The following is a 15,607-nucleotide window of genomic DNA, read 5'->3' on the forward strand; positions in this document are numbered from 1 at the left end:
AAAACCATAGCCTTGACTAGACGGACCTTTGTTGGCAAAGTAATGTCTCTGCTTTTTAATATGCTATCTAGGTTAAGCTGTGGTAAAAAAACAACTCCCACATCTCAATGGCTTAATACAATACTGGTTTATTTCTTGCTTACTCACACAAACCAAGACACAAAACGAAAATACTCTTCTGTTTTCACATGCATGGAGGCAGACATGAGTGCACAGGTATATACAGGATCACATGTCAAATGAATACCCTGGAACATGAACTCATGCGGAAGTCTATTTAGATACTGGTTAGCTTGAACTGCACAACTTTTTGGGGATTTTAAAAGGTCCCAGGACCCAAAGAAGGTAAGAGAATATCCACCTTTGGCCAAGGAAATGGCCATGCTACAAAAGGAACCAAAAGCTAACAAAGCACCTAAGAGCTTTAAAAAAGCCTGAAGCATATTACGTTAAATTCCATGCAGAAATCTGTGAGTAAAGTACCAAATACGCAATGCGTACAGGCTGCTGCCCTCTACCCCCGCGGCCTCCACCTCTGGGCTTCTAGCTTAGGAGGGAAATGGACCCCAGTCGCCCAATATGCAGAGCCACGGAAGGGGCTGGGCTGGGCCGGAGAGAGGGCCCAACAGGTTGGAATCCTCTTCCTCCAGCAGGAGCTACAGGAAGGAAGGAAGAGTGCAAGACCAGGTCACACCCATCTCCCCTCCCAGCAAACCCTCCCTTTTTACCTCATCTAATCCAGGCCCATCTTTGTTCACCTGGATTATAGCAAACACTTCCTCCTCACTGACTTTACCACTTCTAGTCTTGCCTCATCCAACCCCTCCATCACAGCCACCATACTTATCTTTCTAAAGCTCAGAGTCTCTGAATACATCCCTGCCTAGCTCAGAAATATTCCCTTGTTCCCCATCATGTATGGTTGGTTGTTTACCTCCATGATCAGAAGCCCTTCCAGACTCACCTGCTTCCGTCTCAGCAGTTCCTTCAGGCTAGCTTCCTCACCTGCATTGCATGCCCAACCCATCATTTTGGACAGGAGAAATCTCAGCCTTCTCTTTCCCCATAGGTATTTCTCATGCCTCAAGATTCTTCTAGATCTCTCCAAGTTTATCACTAAACTTTGTGAAAGCATCCAGGTTTTCCAAATAGGATGCTTTAAAGGCAAGTTGCCAAATAGGAAACTCTTTAAAAGCAATTATCAAGGGTCCAGGCCAGATTCTTGATACCTCCTCAGTCCCTCTCCAGACTTCAGCAGGCACTGTGGGTCCAGAGAAGCCCTGGGCTGGAGTGAGGAGACCAGGCTTTGCCACTGACTTGCTATATGCTCTCAGGCCTCTTTCAGGGCCTCACTTTTCTTGACATCAGGGCACTGGACATTTGCTTTTGAGCACACAAAAAAATAAATTCACTGAATAACTCTCAACTTTAATCTAAGGGGCTAGGTTGAAAAGCGTGGGGCCTGGGATCTTCAACTTGCTGACCTCCTGATTTCCTTGGTTAGTCCCTGCTTGTTCCAGCACCTCCGTTTCTCAGTCATGCCTTTCCTATCCTTTCGTTTTAGAGAACAGGTTACCTGGTGGGCCACAAGGATGGAGCAGGGAGATCCAGGCAGGGTTGGCAGGGCCAGGAGTCAGGCGGGGAGCCTGAGATGAATCTTTCAGTCCCACAAGAGCCTCAGCTGCCTCCTGCTGCAGCTGCCGCTCTGATGAGGCAGAGGTCCAGGTCAGGCGAGAGGGTCCGGGGGCCTGCAAAGGAGAGACGCAGACTGGGAATCCCTACTTCTACCCACCCTCCAGAGGCTCCCTGTCCCTGGTTACTTCATTATTCCCTACTCTTCCCTTTCCCAAGCTGAACTTCCTCCCAGGGTCCTGGATCCCACTTCTTTTTCAGGACCTGTGGCTGTAGCAGAAGAGGGTCTGGGGTGCCACAGGGCTGGAGTATCAGAGTTGAGCATCTGGAAATAAGGAGAAAAGATGCCAGGAGGATTAAACTCATTGACAGACATGTATACATGAAAAGAGGAACAGGATTTTGCTGTGTTCTGATCTGCGATTCTGAGTGCCTGTGGTCAGGTTTTGTGGCTTTGGGCAAGTCCCTCTCTCTGTCTGCCCTGCTTTTTTTCCTGTAAAATGGAAACATCTTATAGCTTCTTACTCCCAGAGCTACTGTAAGGATTATGGGAAGTAATTGGTGTCAGTTTAAGAAATAATGGACAAAACACCTACAGGGATTTGAATGGTTGTTCCCGCCCTACCAGTGTCTGATTTTCTTCCCTCCTAGTTCCTTAATCCCCACGGAACTTGAGGAGCTTGGCCAACCTTTAGGAAACTGTCTAATGGCCTCTGGCCTCTCTCCTAGGCCTCTGAAGTTTTTACCATCATGTCCCCCGACCCCTCACGTCAGCAGGCAGTTCAACCCTATCTGTTTAAGCAGATTTAATAGCCACTATTTGTTTAAGGCCAGGGCTTGTGCTAAGTGTATTCCATATATTACTGCTAATTCTTATTATTACCAAGAGGTAGTACTGTCTCTGATTTACTAACAGGAAATAGGCTCAGAGAAGTAAAGATACTTGTACAAAGATTCAAAGCTAGACAGTTAGGAGAGCTCTGCCTCACACAATAGTCTGAGATTTTTTTCTTCATCATCTACTATGGTGTCCAGCACAGGGTTAGGCACATTATAAACACATGTATTTTTCTCCCTACTCACGTGCGGGGCAGGGTAGAAGGCCCTTGGGATTCTCCAGAAAGAGGAGCTGTCAGTATTGGGTGAGATCCTGTGCAGGCTGGGAGAGGCCCATGAGTGGGCAACCGGAGGGCAGTGCCAGGGTCAAAACCTAATAAGGAAAAGAGAATGCAGAGTATACAGTGTTCAGAGGTCATGGCTTCTGTCTTGCCTTTTCCTACCCTGTATCCTTTCGCTCTTCTCTTTCTGACACAGTGGTACACAGTCATTCAAACATCTGTTGAACTAACGTTGAATTCATCTTACCAGGGAAAGGATGCAGTGGGACAGCAGGTTCTTGGCACAGCAAGCGGCACACCACTGGGGTTGGCATGGAAAGGCCTGGAGGCAGCCAGTGCCCAGGGGCCCAAGGGCCTGGAGGCATTGGAGTCCAGGGCAAGGGCAAGGCTTCTGGGGGACGACTGAGCAGCAGAGGGCCCCGAGAGTTCTCCTGCAAGGGCAGGGAGCACAGGTTGGAGTCAAGCTGAAGGCTGGAGAAGGAATGTTCTAGGATAGAATTGGGACCCCAAAACTTCACAGCTTCAAGGGCTGCAAAATCCCACCGCATCATTTTGCCCATGGAATAGAAGTGATTTGCCCAAGATTACGTAGCAAGTCAGGGCTGGACCTAGAACCCAGGTGTTGAGGGCACAAAGGAAGGGGTCTGCACAGGGGCTAGGACAGGGGTCACTCCCTCAGGGCCCAGGGGGACCATGTGCCAGTGGGGCTGGCACAGGCCTTCCTTACCTTTCCAGGAGGTGTCAGTGCCAGTGGAACTACATGATGGGGAGTCTGAGGCTGGGGTGCTATGTTCTCCTTTCCAGCTGTGAGGGACCAGGGAGAGCTTTGGGGAGCTCTTTCTCCTGAGTGCCTCCCACTCCAGCCCCAAATTGAATTTTTATCTCCCTCTGTCCCATTTCTAGCCCCTGATCTCATTACATTCCTTCTAACACTTAATCACATTTTACAGTTGGGGAGGGAGAGGCCCAGGGAACAGAAACTCCTTGCCCAAGATTATGCCTCAATTCAGTGGCAAGACTGGGCTTCTTTTCCCTACTTAGGCTTTTCCTGCCTATTCATCTGGCCACAGCCAGTGACACTTACAGTGGACCCCTGGTCCAGTGACTCCCTTCTTGACACGGCTGGGAGCTTTGGGAGGAGCTGCCCCTCTCATGAGTCCCTGGGCTAGGTGCCTCTTTAACTGTGCCTCCTGCTGCCTACGCAAGGCCACCTGGGCAGCCATGACCCTTCGGCGCTCCCTAAAAAGGGGGAGTGGTGAGTCAAAAGTCAAGTCAGCCACCTTTTAGATGAGGCCCATCCTCTCCCTTCTCTGGATCTCATACTTACAAGATGAGGACACATTTGTGACACTCGCATGCCTGAAAGAGGCACAAGCGCTTGTGGCCCTTGAGGTGGGCAGTGACACCGTGGTTGCGGCAACGGGCACAGGTTGGAGAGCGACTGACAGCTCTCCTGGGGATAAGTTCCATGCCCTGGGGGGCTCTGGTTTCAACCCCTGTGGCAGAGCCTGAAGGGCAGCGGTGGACAGCAGGCATTTCATTGGGGTCCATGGATCTAGGGGCAGGAGTGCAGGGTCAGGGTGGCCACGTGGGTCCTGTCCTGACTATCCTTCTTGCCTCTGGGAGACCACACCTGAAGGGTTTTCCCACTTTGCCCATCCCGGGACTCAGCTGTCACCCTTGATTCCCCCCTGGCTCTCTCCCTTCTTCACCCTTCCTGGGGCATCCTCCTCTCCAAGAACCTCTCTCCTCTTTCCTTTCTTATGTATCTTTCGATCCAAACATTATTCTCTGCTTATCTGTACCTTCCCAAGCACAAATACCAGTTTGGGGCACACTAAGGCACTCTCACGCCCCCTGCAACAATTCTTACACTCCCCATCACCACCCCATTCCCATGATTTTCCTGGCATCCTCTTCCACAATTATCATCCTTCCCTCCTTCAGTTATGCAATTCCCACACATGCTTTCACGTTCCCCTTTCAATCCTTAACCCTCATGTGTGCCGTACAATTCAACTTCTCCCTGCAGCCCTTTTAATCAGACCCCCTTGCACCCCAGTAAATATATCATTCGCAAGAATCCCTTGTCCCACTTTCAAGAATTACTTTCATTTCCTCAGCAAAGGTTTACTGAGCCCCTTCCACGTGCCAGGCCCTGATCTAGGCCCAAAGACCCCCCCCCCTCCCCACGGCCCAAATTCCTCTCTTGCACCCACACTCCTTCCAAACTAACGCAAACCCGGGCAAGTCGCTGCGCCCGGCTATCACGCGCCTTCACCGACTCCCAACAAGTAGTCTCGAGCCACTCCCGCCCCACCACCCCACCGCCCCACTCAGCTGTTCCTCGCGCGCAGCCCATTCTGGAGCTGTCCCCCACAAACGCCGGGTCCGCTCCAGGGTCTTAGGGAGGGGGCGGGGCTCGGGGAGCGCGCCCAGGGTCCGCGGGGCGGGGGAAGGGCAAAGGGGGCGCGAGGAGAGCGAGCAGGGAGGCGAGAGGATGCCTGGGGCTGGGAGTCCAGAGCAAGAGAGGGAGGGGAAGAGACACGGAGGGGCGGGGTCGTGTTAGTCTCGTCAGTCCGGAGTTACCACAGCCTGGAACAGAGTTAGAGTCAATCTGGAGGAGGCGAAAGGAGGCGGTGAGGCAGTGGCGTGAGGAACGGCTGCGCTCGCGCCACTTTTCCCGCCCCTTCTCTAAAGGACCAATGAACTTCAAGCAGCGAGTCCTGCGCCGAGGCGACCGACCAATGCGCTTCAAGATCTTGCACTGACAGCCCACCCCTTTACCTCCGGTCCGCTTCTCCTCGCGCTGGACTATCAATCCAGCCAATAGCGCGTCGAGTTGAGTCTCGCACTTATCCCTTCTCCTTGTGATTTGCCTTTCCCAAATTGTTCTTCCCCTTTTGGGAGAGGTGGCCAATGGGGCGTCGAGTACCGCTGCCAGTACAAGGCTGGCCCCGCCCTCAGGAACGGCCGCCTGGCCCGCCCTCCCGCGAACGTTGACCTGGACTCATCGGCGCATGCGCAGTCTCGTCCTCCGGCCTGAGCGGCGCCGCCCCGCCTCTGGAGCATTTGGTGGCCAGGACTTGACTTGAGCGGCTTTTCACTGCGTGGACGCCCGTGTGTTTTTTCACTTCTCTCCCACTACCCCAACTCACGATCTACATTTCTCCTTTTATGTTCCCCTACCTGTGATATCCGTGTTTCCCTCCCAGGTCCCACCTTCTAACGTTGTGGCCCTTTCCTTCTGTCTCTTATTGGCTGTGTCCGTGCTGATTTCCCTAAATTTGACGTTTTCCTTCTCTGGAGTCTCTCTTTTTGCCTGTTCATCCTGCTGATTTTTGAAACCCTCTTTCCATATGCCTCATCCTCTCATAGACTGTCCCCCTTCCCCTCCTATCCCTGTCTTTGGTTCCCGAGATACTTCTGTGATTTTTAACACTTTGCACCCTCTGTGTTCATCTTCCTCCCGGGTTTCACCCCATTCTCTGGCCTCCACTCTGTAATTGTAGCCTTCTCTGTGCATCTCTAATAGACCCATCTCACTGTTTCCCCACCCCCATCCTCTGTGTTGTCCCCTTTTCTCTATGCATCCTGCCCTGTCTCCTTTTCTGTCTTTGAGCCTCTCAGATAGTCTCCTCCCCACCCCAGAACCCGATCTCTGTGCCCAACTTCTCATTTTTCTGCCACTCCGGAGTGTGCTGTCTCTGCTGCTCGTCCTCTCTTTCCCTGCAAGTTTCTGTTCCATTAATTTGCTCCTCCTTTTCAGTGTGGTTTCTCTTGTAGGAATGGTGTCTCCTCTGATCACTACTTCAACCCTTTTTTCTTTAGGGTTTTATTCCGGTCTTTTTGGTTGTGTCCGTGCTTGTACCCAGATTGCTGGGGCCTGTGGTTTTGCATTCCAGGCAGGTGTGTGCCCTGTCCCCTGCTCAGTCCAACTCCTTTGATCCTTTGTCTGCCTTCATTCCCCCTTTCCGTGCCCCATCTTTTCTGCTGGTGTTGGCTTCTTGGTTTGCTGCAGATTTCTGGGTTAAAGATCCTCTGTGTCAGGTATTCTGGTCAGAAAAGTATGGCAGAAGTGACCTCTATCTGGACTGCTGTGCAGGGGAGCAGTACTAGACAAAATTGGAAAGGTTCTTTGGGGCCCGTCTGAGGGATGAAGGGTGGCCTGTATGTGGGAGCCTTGAATGCCAGCTAAAGAGATTGACGTTGATCTTTTAGATAGTGGAGAGAGAGAGAGATGGGGAACAGGCAGGCAACATTTTGGAGAGCTTAACACTTGCCTGGAACTTTATGCTAATAATCTTAATAGTGAGTCTATGAGATATATTTTTAATATGTTTTATAAATGAGTTCAATAGGAGGCATAAGATCACACAGCTAGTCAGTGGAGAGGTAAAGATTCCAACCTTGGTCTGTCTTTGAGTTCAAAGTCTTAAGAACTTTGTACTACCTACAGCATTTTATTAATTTCCAGTAATCCCCAGTTCCCCACTTTTATTCCCTAACTGTCCCACAGGTGCTCATTTAAGATGGCACACGCATATCTCTTTTAGTCTGTGTGTGTTCTTGGATGTGCAGTGTTTTCTATGCATGATGTTTTAACTTATGCAAGTGACATTGAGCTGTTTATTATTAAAAATAATCAACATAGTGTTTTTATGATCCATCCATGTGCATGTGATGTGTACAGCTAACCAGTTACTTCTAACTAGTACATGATATTCCATGGTATGCATCCCCTGTGTGTTATGTGTTCACTTGGTCTTGGGGAGGGATGCCCATGTTGCCTTCAGCTCACTATTCCCACCATACTACCACATCCTTTTATGTGTTCTTTTGTAGTTGAAGGTGGAAATCTCTGTTTTGTGTACCTAGGATATACCAGAAATAGCTATTTGTAAACCTAATTTCATACTGTTCATGGGGTTCTCAAGGCAAGAATACTGAAGTGGTTTTCCATTCCCTTCTCCAGTGAACCACATTCTGTCAGACCTCTTCACCATGACTCATCTGTCTTGGGTGGCCCCACAAGGCATGGCTTAATTTCATTGAGTTAGACAACGCTGTGGTCCATGTGATCAGATTGGCTAGTTTCCTTGATTGTGGTTTCAGTGTGTCTGCCTTCTGATGCCCTCTCGCAACACCTACCATCTTACTTGGGTTTCTCTTACCTTGGATGTGGAGTATCTCTTCATGGCTGCTCCAGTAAAGTGCAGCCACTGCTCCTTACTTTGGATGAGGGGTATCTCCTCACGGTTCCCCCTCCTGACCTTGAACATGGAGTAGCTCCTCTCAGCCCTCCTGTGCCCAAGCAACTGCTGCTCAAGGCAAAATGATAGGATACTGAAAGAGGAACTCCCCAGGTTAGTAGGTGCCCAATATGCTACTGGAGATCAGTGGAGAAATAACTCCAGAAAGAATGAAGGGGTGGAGCCAAAGCAAAAACAACACCCAGTTGTGGATGTGACTGGTGATGGAAGCAAGGTCCGATGCTGTAAAGAGCAATATTGCATAGGAACCTGGAATATTAGGTCCATGAATCAAGGCAAATTGGAAGTGGTCAAACAGGAGATGGCAAGAATGAATGTCGACATTGTAGGAATCAGCAAACTAAGATGGACTGGAATGGGTGAATTTAACTCAGACGACCATTATATCTACTACTGTGGGCAGGAATCCCTTAGAAGAAATGGAGTAGCCATCATGGTCAAAAAAAAGAGTCCGAAATGCAGTATTTGGACGCAGTCTCAAAAACGACAGAATGATCTCTGTTCATTTCCAAGGCAAACCATTCAATATCACGGTGATCCAAGCCTATGCCCCAACCAATAATGCTGAAGAAGCTGAAGTTGAACAGTTCTATGAAGACCTACCAGAGCTTTTAAAACTAACACCCTAAAAAGATGTCCTTTTCATTATAGGGGACTGGAATGCAAAAGTAGGAAGTCAAGAAACACCTGGAGTAACAGGCAAATTTGGCCTTGGAGTACAGAATGAAGCAGGGCAAAGGCTAATAGCATTTTGCTAAGAGAACGCATTGGTCATAGCAAACACCCTCTTCCAACAACACAAGAGAAGACTCTACACATGGACATCACCAGATGGTCAACACCGAAATCAGATTGATTATATTCTTTCCAGCCAACGATGGAGAAGCTCTATACAGTCAACAAAAACAAGACCAGGAGCTGACTGTGGCTCAGATCATGAACTACTTATTGCCAAATTCAGACTTATATTGAAGAAAGTAGGGAAAACCACTAGACCATTCAAGTATGACCTAAATCAAATCCCTTATAATTATACAGTGGAAGTGAGAAATAGATTTAAGGGACTAGATCTGATAGAGTGCCTGATGAACTATGGATGGAGGTTCATGGCATTGTACAGGAGACAGAGATCAAGACCATCCCCATGGAAAAGAAATACAAAAAAGCAAAATGGCTGTCTGAGGAGGCCTTACAAATAGCTGTGAAAAGAAGAGAAGCGAAAAGCAAAGGAGAAAAGGAAAGATATACCCATTTGAATGCAGAGTTCCAAAGAATAGCAAAGAGAGATAAGAAAGCCTTTCTTAGCGATCAGTGCAAAGAAATAGAGGAAAGCAACAGAATGGGAAAGACTAGAGATCTCTTCAAGAAAATTAGAGATACCATGGGAATATTTCATGCAAAGATGGGCTTGATAAAGGACAGAAATGGCATGGACCTAACAGAAGCAGAAGATATTAAAAAGAGGTGACAAGAATACACAGAAGAACTGTACAAAAAAGATCTTCGGGACTTCCCTGGTGGTCCAGAGGCTAAGACTCTGAGCTCCTAATGTAGGGGGCCTGGGTTCGATCCCTTGTCAGGGAGCCAGAGCCCACATGCTACAACTAAGACCCCATGTAGCCAAATAAATAAATATATATTAAAAAAATAAAAAGACCTTCACGACCCAGATAATCACGATGGTGTGATCACTCACCTAGAGCCAGACATCCAGGAATGTGAAGTCAAGTGGGGCTTAGAAAGCATCACTATGAACAAAGCTAGCGGAGGTGATGGAATTCCAGTTGAGCTATTTCAAATCCTGAAAGATGATGCTGTGAAAGTGCTGCACTCAATATGCCATCAAATTTGGAAAACTCAGCAGTGGCCACAGGACTGGAAAAGGTCAGTTTTCATTCCAATCCCAAAGAAAGGCAATGCCAAAGAATGCTCAAACTACCGCACAATTACACTCATCTCACACCCTAGTAAAGTAATGCTCAAAATTCTCCAAGCCAGGCTTCAGCAATATGTGAACCATGAACTTCCAGATGTTCAAGCTGGTTTTAGAAAAGGCGGAGGAACCAGAGATCAAATTGCCAACATCCGCTGGATCATGGAAAAAGCAAGAGAGTTCCAGAAAAACATTTATTTCTGCTTTATTGACTATGCCAAAGCCTTTGACTGTGTGGATCACTATAAACTGTGGAAAATTCTGAAAAAGATGGGAACACCACACCACCTGACCTGTCTCTTGAGAAACCTATATGCAAGTCAGGAAGCAACAGTTAGAACTGGACATGGAACAACAGACTGGTTCCAAATAGGAAAAGAAGTATGTCAAGACTGTATACTGTCACCCTGGTTATTTAACTTATATGCAGAGTACATCATGAGAAACGCTGGGCTGGAAGAAGCACAAGCTGGAATCAAGATTGCCGGGAGAAATACCAATCACCTCAGATATGCAGATGACACCACCCTTATGGCAGAAAGTGAAGAGGAGCTAAAAAGCCTCTTGATGAAAGTGAAAGAGGAGAGTGAAAAAGTTGGCTTAAAGCTCAACATTCAGAAAACGAAGATCACGGCATCTGGTCTCATCACTTCATGGGAAATAGACAGGGAAACAGTAGAAACAGTGTCAGACTTTATTTTTTGGGGCTCCTAAATCACTACAGATGGTGATTGCAGCCATGAAATTAAAAGACGCTTACTCCTTGGAAGGAAAGTTATGACCAACCTAGACAGCATATTAAAAAGCAGAGACATTACTTTGCCAACAAAGGTCCGTCTAGTCAAGGCCATTGTTTTTCCAGTAGTCATGTATGGACGTGAGAGTTGGACTGTGAAGAAAGCTGAGTGCCAAAGAATTGATGCTTTTGAACTGTGGTGTTGGAGAAGACTCTTGAGAGTTCCTTGGACTGCCAGGGGATCCAAGCAGTCCATCCTAAAGGAGATCAGTCCTGAGTGTTCATTGGAAGGACTGATGCTGAGGCTGAAACTCCAATACTTTGGCCACCTCATCTAAAGAGTTGACTCATTGGAAAGGACCCTGCTGCTGGGAAGGATTAGGGGCAGGAGGAGAAGGGGACGACAGAGGATGAGATGGCTGGATGGCATCACTGACTCGATGGGCATGAGTTTGGGTAAACTCTGGGAGTTGGTATTGGACAGGGAGACCTGGCGTGCTGCGGTTCATGGGGTCGCAAAGAGTCAGACACGACGAGCGACTGAACTGAACTGAACTGAACTGAAAACTAATTTGGCTAAGTATTGCCAGACTTCTTACGATGAATGATACTTTGGGCTTGAGACACTGATCAGAACCCTTGGTGCCTCCATTCTTCAGGGTCCAGAAGAGGATCCTATCCCTGGCCACAACTACCCCATGAGCATCAATGCACAAGGGCCTCTCCAGCCCCATAGTTCTACCAACATTCATATTTTTCCAGCTTTCTGATCTCTTGTCAGTCTGGTAGATGCTCATTTGGATACACTGAATTTCTATGATTATTGTTGAGCACGAGTGTTTCTTCATGTGCTTGTTAGCCTTTCTGGTTTGCTTTTCTGAGAATTGAGAATTGCCTTTTCATATACTTGGCCTATTTCCCTACTGAAATTTCTCTCTTTTTCTCATCAGTTCGCCTGAGATCTTTGTCCAGTCTTTTTGGTTTAAGACTTTGCATACACTCTTCTTATGACCATTTTGGCATTTCATATTATTTTAGAAATTTATCCACTTATGAAGCAGATAATTTTCAAATTTGTAAGTGTAGACTTGTTTTTTAAATATATATTTTAAGAAAATTATTTTTGGCTGCATTGGGTCTTTGTTGCAACATGAGGGTTCTTCGTTTTGTGGCTTCTCTCTAGTTGTAGTGCTTGGGCACTAGAGTGCATGGGCTCAGTAGCTCTGTGGCATGTGGGGTCTTAGTTCCCTAGCCAGAGATCAAACCTCTGGACCATTGGACCACCAGGGAAGTCCCAAATGTGGAGTTGTTAATGACAGTTTTATTATTCTTAGAACGTATAATGTCTTTCAGTTCCTATTTTTCATTCTGCATTTTATTTGCATCTTCTCTTTTTTTTTTCTTGAGTAGGTTAGCTGGAGGATTATCTTAGTAATATTGTCAAAGAATGAATGTTAGTTTTTTGTAAATAGTTTTTTTGTAATCAATTTCATTGATTTCTGGTCATCATTTTTATTCCTTTCTGGGGAGGTTGCTTTGTTGTCCCTTGTATAACTTCTTGAGTTAATTCATAAGCATATTTTATAATCCTTATTGTTTCTTGATAAATGTACTTAAATTATAAATTTACTTCTAAATATTGATTTAGAAATCATTGTCCAATTAAAAAAACTTTGATTTTGAAATGAGTATTAGCTCACAAGAAGTTGCAAAAATTGTGTATAGAATCCATAAAACCCTTCTTCTGGTTCCCCATAGGGACATTCTGTATGACTGTAGTAAATGAGCAGGAAATTAACATTGGTACAGTATGTTGGGGCTCCTCTGGTTGCTCAGTGGTAAGCAATCCTGCCACAATGCAGGAGATGTGGGTTTGATCCCTGGGTTGGGAAGATCCACTGGAGAAGGAAATAGCAACCTCTGGTATTCTTGCCCGAGAAATCCCATGGACTCCTCTCCCAGAGGAGCCTGGGAGGGCTACAGTCCATCAGTTTAGTTCAGTTCAGTCAGTCACTCGGTCGGGTCGGACTCTTTGCGACCCCATGGACTGCAGCACACCAGGCTTCCCTGTCCATCTATAGTTCACAGAGTTGCAAAAGAATCTGACACGACTGAGTGGCTAAACAACAACAACAACACTTTTAACTAAATTACAGACCTTGTTCAGTTTTCATCAGATTTTACATGCACCTGTGTGTGTGTGTGTGTGTGTGTGTGTGTGTGACATGTAGCATGTTTGCTGTTATTCAGTACTAAATACTTTCTCATTTCTTTTTTTACGTCAGGGGTTACTTAGTAATGCATCAGTTGACTTTCACACATTTGTTGTTCTGATCTCCTTGTCTCTGGATGGAGAACAGCCTGTATAAATAGTGATCCTTTGAATAAGCCAGCTTTCTCTGCTCAGCACCATTTCCAACAGCAGAAACTAAGCGGGAGAGTGAGAGTCAGGATTTGAGAAGCTCATGGAGTGGGTTCAGGTTAGGCTGGAGGAAAGACCATGGAGATGAAGACCTGTGTCCCTGAAGGTTTCAGGGAGCCTATGTCACAGGAACTGATAATCAACTTTCTGCTTCAGAAACAGTGATCTAGAGGCCAACAAGAACGGAGTTTGAGACCTAGATTGAAATTGGTTCCAGAATCCAGGACCCAAACACAGGACCATGGGGCCCCAGCATCTCAGCCCCATGCAACTGCTCTGTCTCCTGGGGGCCATTTCCTCTCTGCCTTGTATGTCCTGTGGGGCTGGATGCTTTGGGACCCTCTTGGCTGGGGAGGATGGGGGCCTGGATTCCTGCCACTGGGGGAGGGAAACCTGACTATCTGGGTCCCTTGGGGGACAAGATCTGTGGAGGCTGAGCTCTTGATTGGCAGCTCAAGGGTTGAGAAAGCAATGTGAGGAGCAGTTGACCAGATAAAGATTCTCTCTTTAGGGGCTGAAGCTCTTCTGTGCTATGAAGCGACATCTTCGCTCTTCAGAGCTGTAGGTCTCCATAGGTGGCAATGGTTTCTGTTGAGGAGCATGGTGTGTAAACTGAATGAGGGCTGTGAGGAGACGCTGGTGTTCATCGAGGCAGGTGGGCGGGGGTGACTTTGCTACATTGTTTTGGCTTGCTCTTCTGACCTGTACCTCCCTTCCCAGCACCCAGGGACTCTGGACTTCAGTTCCAGATATTTACCCGGTGGTATTTTGGGAACAACTTCCAGACACCAGCAGGAGAGGGGCAGGACCCAGCTGGTTGTGCTGTGGGCTGGATAAGAGGGCAGAATGGAGGTGGGAGAGAAGACAAGTTTGGGACACACGGGAGAGAGGAGCAGAGGGGCTCCTCCTGTGGAGAAAGGGGTGAGGAGAGACAGATAAAACCTGGGAGATCTGAGCAGCGAGTGGACAGGAGGGAAGACGCAAAGCTGGTGGTGAGGCAGAGTGAGCAGCAAGGGCAGGGTGGGGTAGGGTGGAGTGGGGGTGGGAGGTTGGACTGGGTGTGGCCAATGACACTGATCAGAGCTCTCCAATCTTCTGCTCCGCAGGGACCAGAAGGGGAATCCTGGGTTTTAAAGGCTGCAGCCCAGCCTCATCTTACCCCCCGCAAGTCTCCTACCTGGTTCCGCCACCTGGATTGTCCGTCGCCTCCTATAGCCGGGTCTGCCGGACCTATCTCTGCAATAACCTCACCAACATGGATGCTATATTGCACCTCAAGGCCAGGACTCCCAAGACTTTAACATCTTCTTCCCACAGTTGCCCAACTTGTGTGGGCGAGCACTCTAAGAGCTGCCTCCCAAATTTCGTCTCCAGTGAGTCTTGCCCCAGAGACGCTACTAAGTGTTACAGTTCCACAGTGAAACTCCAGGCAGGTGAGAGGACACAGACTTTCTCAGATGTCTGCTCCATGCCTACTGCCTCTCCATCTCTGAGGGAGGCGGGTGGGGCTTGGAGAGGTGCTGGGGGTCGTGGCACAGAATTCCAAGGGGAACAGGGGAAGGTGCCTGATTCCGGGTCTTTGAGGGGCGAGCAGGTGTCCTGGTTGGTGAGGTGTGTCTGGAAGGAGGGGCAGGGCACTTGCTTTTTGCAAGTGTCCCTGACTGCCCTCTCTCTTCCTTGCAGGGTTTCTCAATACCACCTTCCTCCTCATGGGCTGTGCGCGTGAACATACCAGTGTTTTAGCCCATTTTCACCATATCGGGAGCATCAGAGTGACTGAGGTCGTCAACGTCATAGAGAAGGCCCTGTTCACTGGTGCAGGGACCCCTTGTCGGAGTCCTTCTTGGGGCATCCTCTTAGGCCTCCTCTTTGCCTTCAAGGGCTGAGGATCTAGCTGGACCAGGCCAACACCCCTCCCTTTTCACAGAGCCAAATAAAGTTACAGAGTTGCATTTCTGCCTTGTCTTGTGGGCCTTGCGGGTTGTGGGGTTGTGAAAGAGCTGAAGAGGGGTGGCAGGCAGAGGGGAGGGACAGGCAATGTGCAGTGCTCACTGTGAAGGGTGCTCCGGGAGGAGGATCATTGGCAAAGTGACAGAATCATGGCCAGCGTGCTGGAGGAACCCAAACGCTCCCCTTTTCCTCCTGGGAGCATTAGTTTTCTAGCTTGGGTTCAGCCATTGACTGAGATCCTGGCCAAATCTCCTCTATTTTCTGGGCCTCCATTTCTTCCCCTTTAAAATTAAGGCTTGGGACCTCCCTGGCCATCCAATGGCTGCAACACTGTGTTCACAATTCAGAGGCCTGGCTTTGATTCCTGGTCGGGGAACTGGATCCCACATGCCGTAACTAAGAGTTCACATGTTGCTACTGAAGATCCCACAATCCACAGCGAAAATTGAGAATCTCTCGTGCTGCAGCTAAACCCGGTGCAGCCAGGTCAGTATTTAAAATGAAGGCCTTGCAGGGAAGCCATAGGGATTATGGATTCACTTT

The 15,607-nt window shown here is 48.1% G+C and overlaps 2 protein-coding genes across 3 annotated transcripts; one reads left to right on the top strand and one right to left on the bottom strand.

The window, feature by feature from the left end:
- Positions 109–5,391, bottom strand: DMRTC2 (DMRT like family C2). Of its 2 annotated transcripts, XM_005692575.1 has the most exons (9): positions 5,340–5,391; positions 4,078–4,305; positions 3,835–3,989; positions 3,478–3,554; positions 2,998–3,181; positions 2,716–2,842; positions 1,897–1,957; positions 1,577–1,748; positions 109–656 (listed from the first exon to the last, which is right to left on the bottom strand). In XM_005692575.1, exons 2-9 carry the CDS (start codon positions 4,299–4,301, stop codon positions 544–546), a joined length of 1,113 nt encoding a protein of 370 aa, XP_005692632.1. In that variant the 5' UTR covers positions 4,302–4,305; positions 5,340–5,391; the 3' UTR covers positions 109–543. The 2 variants fall into 2 exon arrangements, with proteins under 2 accessions (XP_005692632.1, XP_005692633.1); XM_005692576.3 differs by lacking the exon at positions 5,340–5,391 and having other exon boundaries at positions 204–656; positions 2,998–3,178; positions 4,078–4,391.
- Positions 5,777–15,066, top strand: LYPD4 (LY6/PLAUR domain containing 4). The gene is made up of 6 exons (XM_005692577.2): positions 5,777–5,870; positions 6,537–6,659; positions 13,271–13,422; positions 13,626–13,769; positions 14,221–14,547; positions 14,798–15,066. Exons 3-6 carry the CDS (start codon positions 13,356–13,358, stop codon positions 14,998–15,000), a joined length of 741 nt encoding a protein of 246 aa, XP_005692634.1. The 5' UTR covers positions 5,777–5,870; positions 6,537–6,659; positions 13,271–13,355; the 3' UTR covers positions 15,001–15,066.

This window comes from Capra hircus, chromosome 18, assembly GCF_001704415.2.
Source record: "Capra hircus breed San Clemente chromosome 18, ASM170441v1, whole genome shotgun sequence".
Lineage (NCBI taxonomy): Eukaryota > Metazoa > Chordata > Mammalia > Artiodactyla > Bovidae > Capra > Capra hircus.

Coding starts and splice junctions, on each gene's coding strand:
- DMRTC2 (XM_005692575.1), bottom strand. CDS start 4,301: ATGGACCCCAATGAAATGCCTGCTGTCCACCGCTGCCCTTCAGGCTCT. Junction 3,990..4,077: donor CACAAATGTGTCCTCATCTT/GTAAGTATGAGA, acceptor CCCCCTTTTTAG/GGAGCGCCGAAGGGTCATGG. Junction 1,958..2,715: donor CCTTCTACCCTGCCCCGCAC/GTGAGTAGGGAG, acceptor CCTTATTTCCAG/ATGCTCAACTCTGATACTCC.
- LYPD4 (XM_005692577.2), top strand. CDS start 13,356: ATGGGGCCCCAGCATCTCAGCCCCATGCAACTGCTCTGTCTCCTGGGG. Junction 13,423..13,625: donor GGCCATTTCCTCTCTGCCTT/GTATGTCCTGTG, acceptor TTCTCTCTTTAG/GGGCTGAAGCTCTTCTGTGC. Junction 14,548..14,797: donor CACAGTGAAACTCCAGGCAG/GTGAGAGGACAC, acceptor TCTTCCTTGCAG/GGTTTCTCAATACCACCTTC.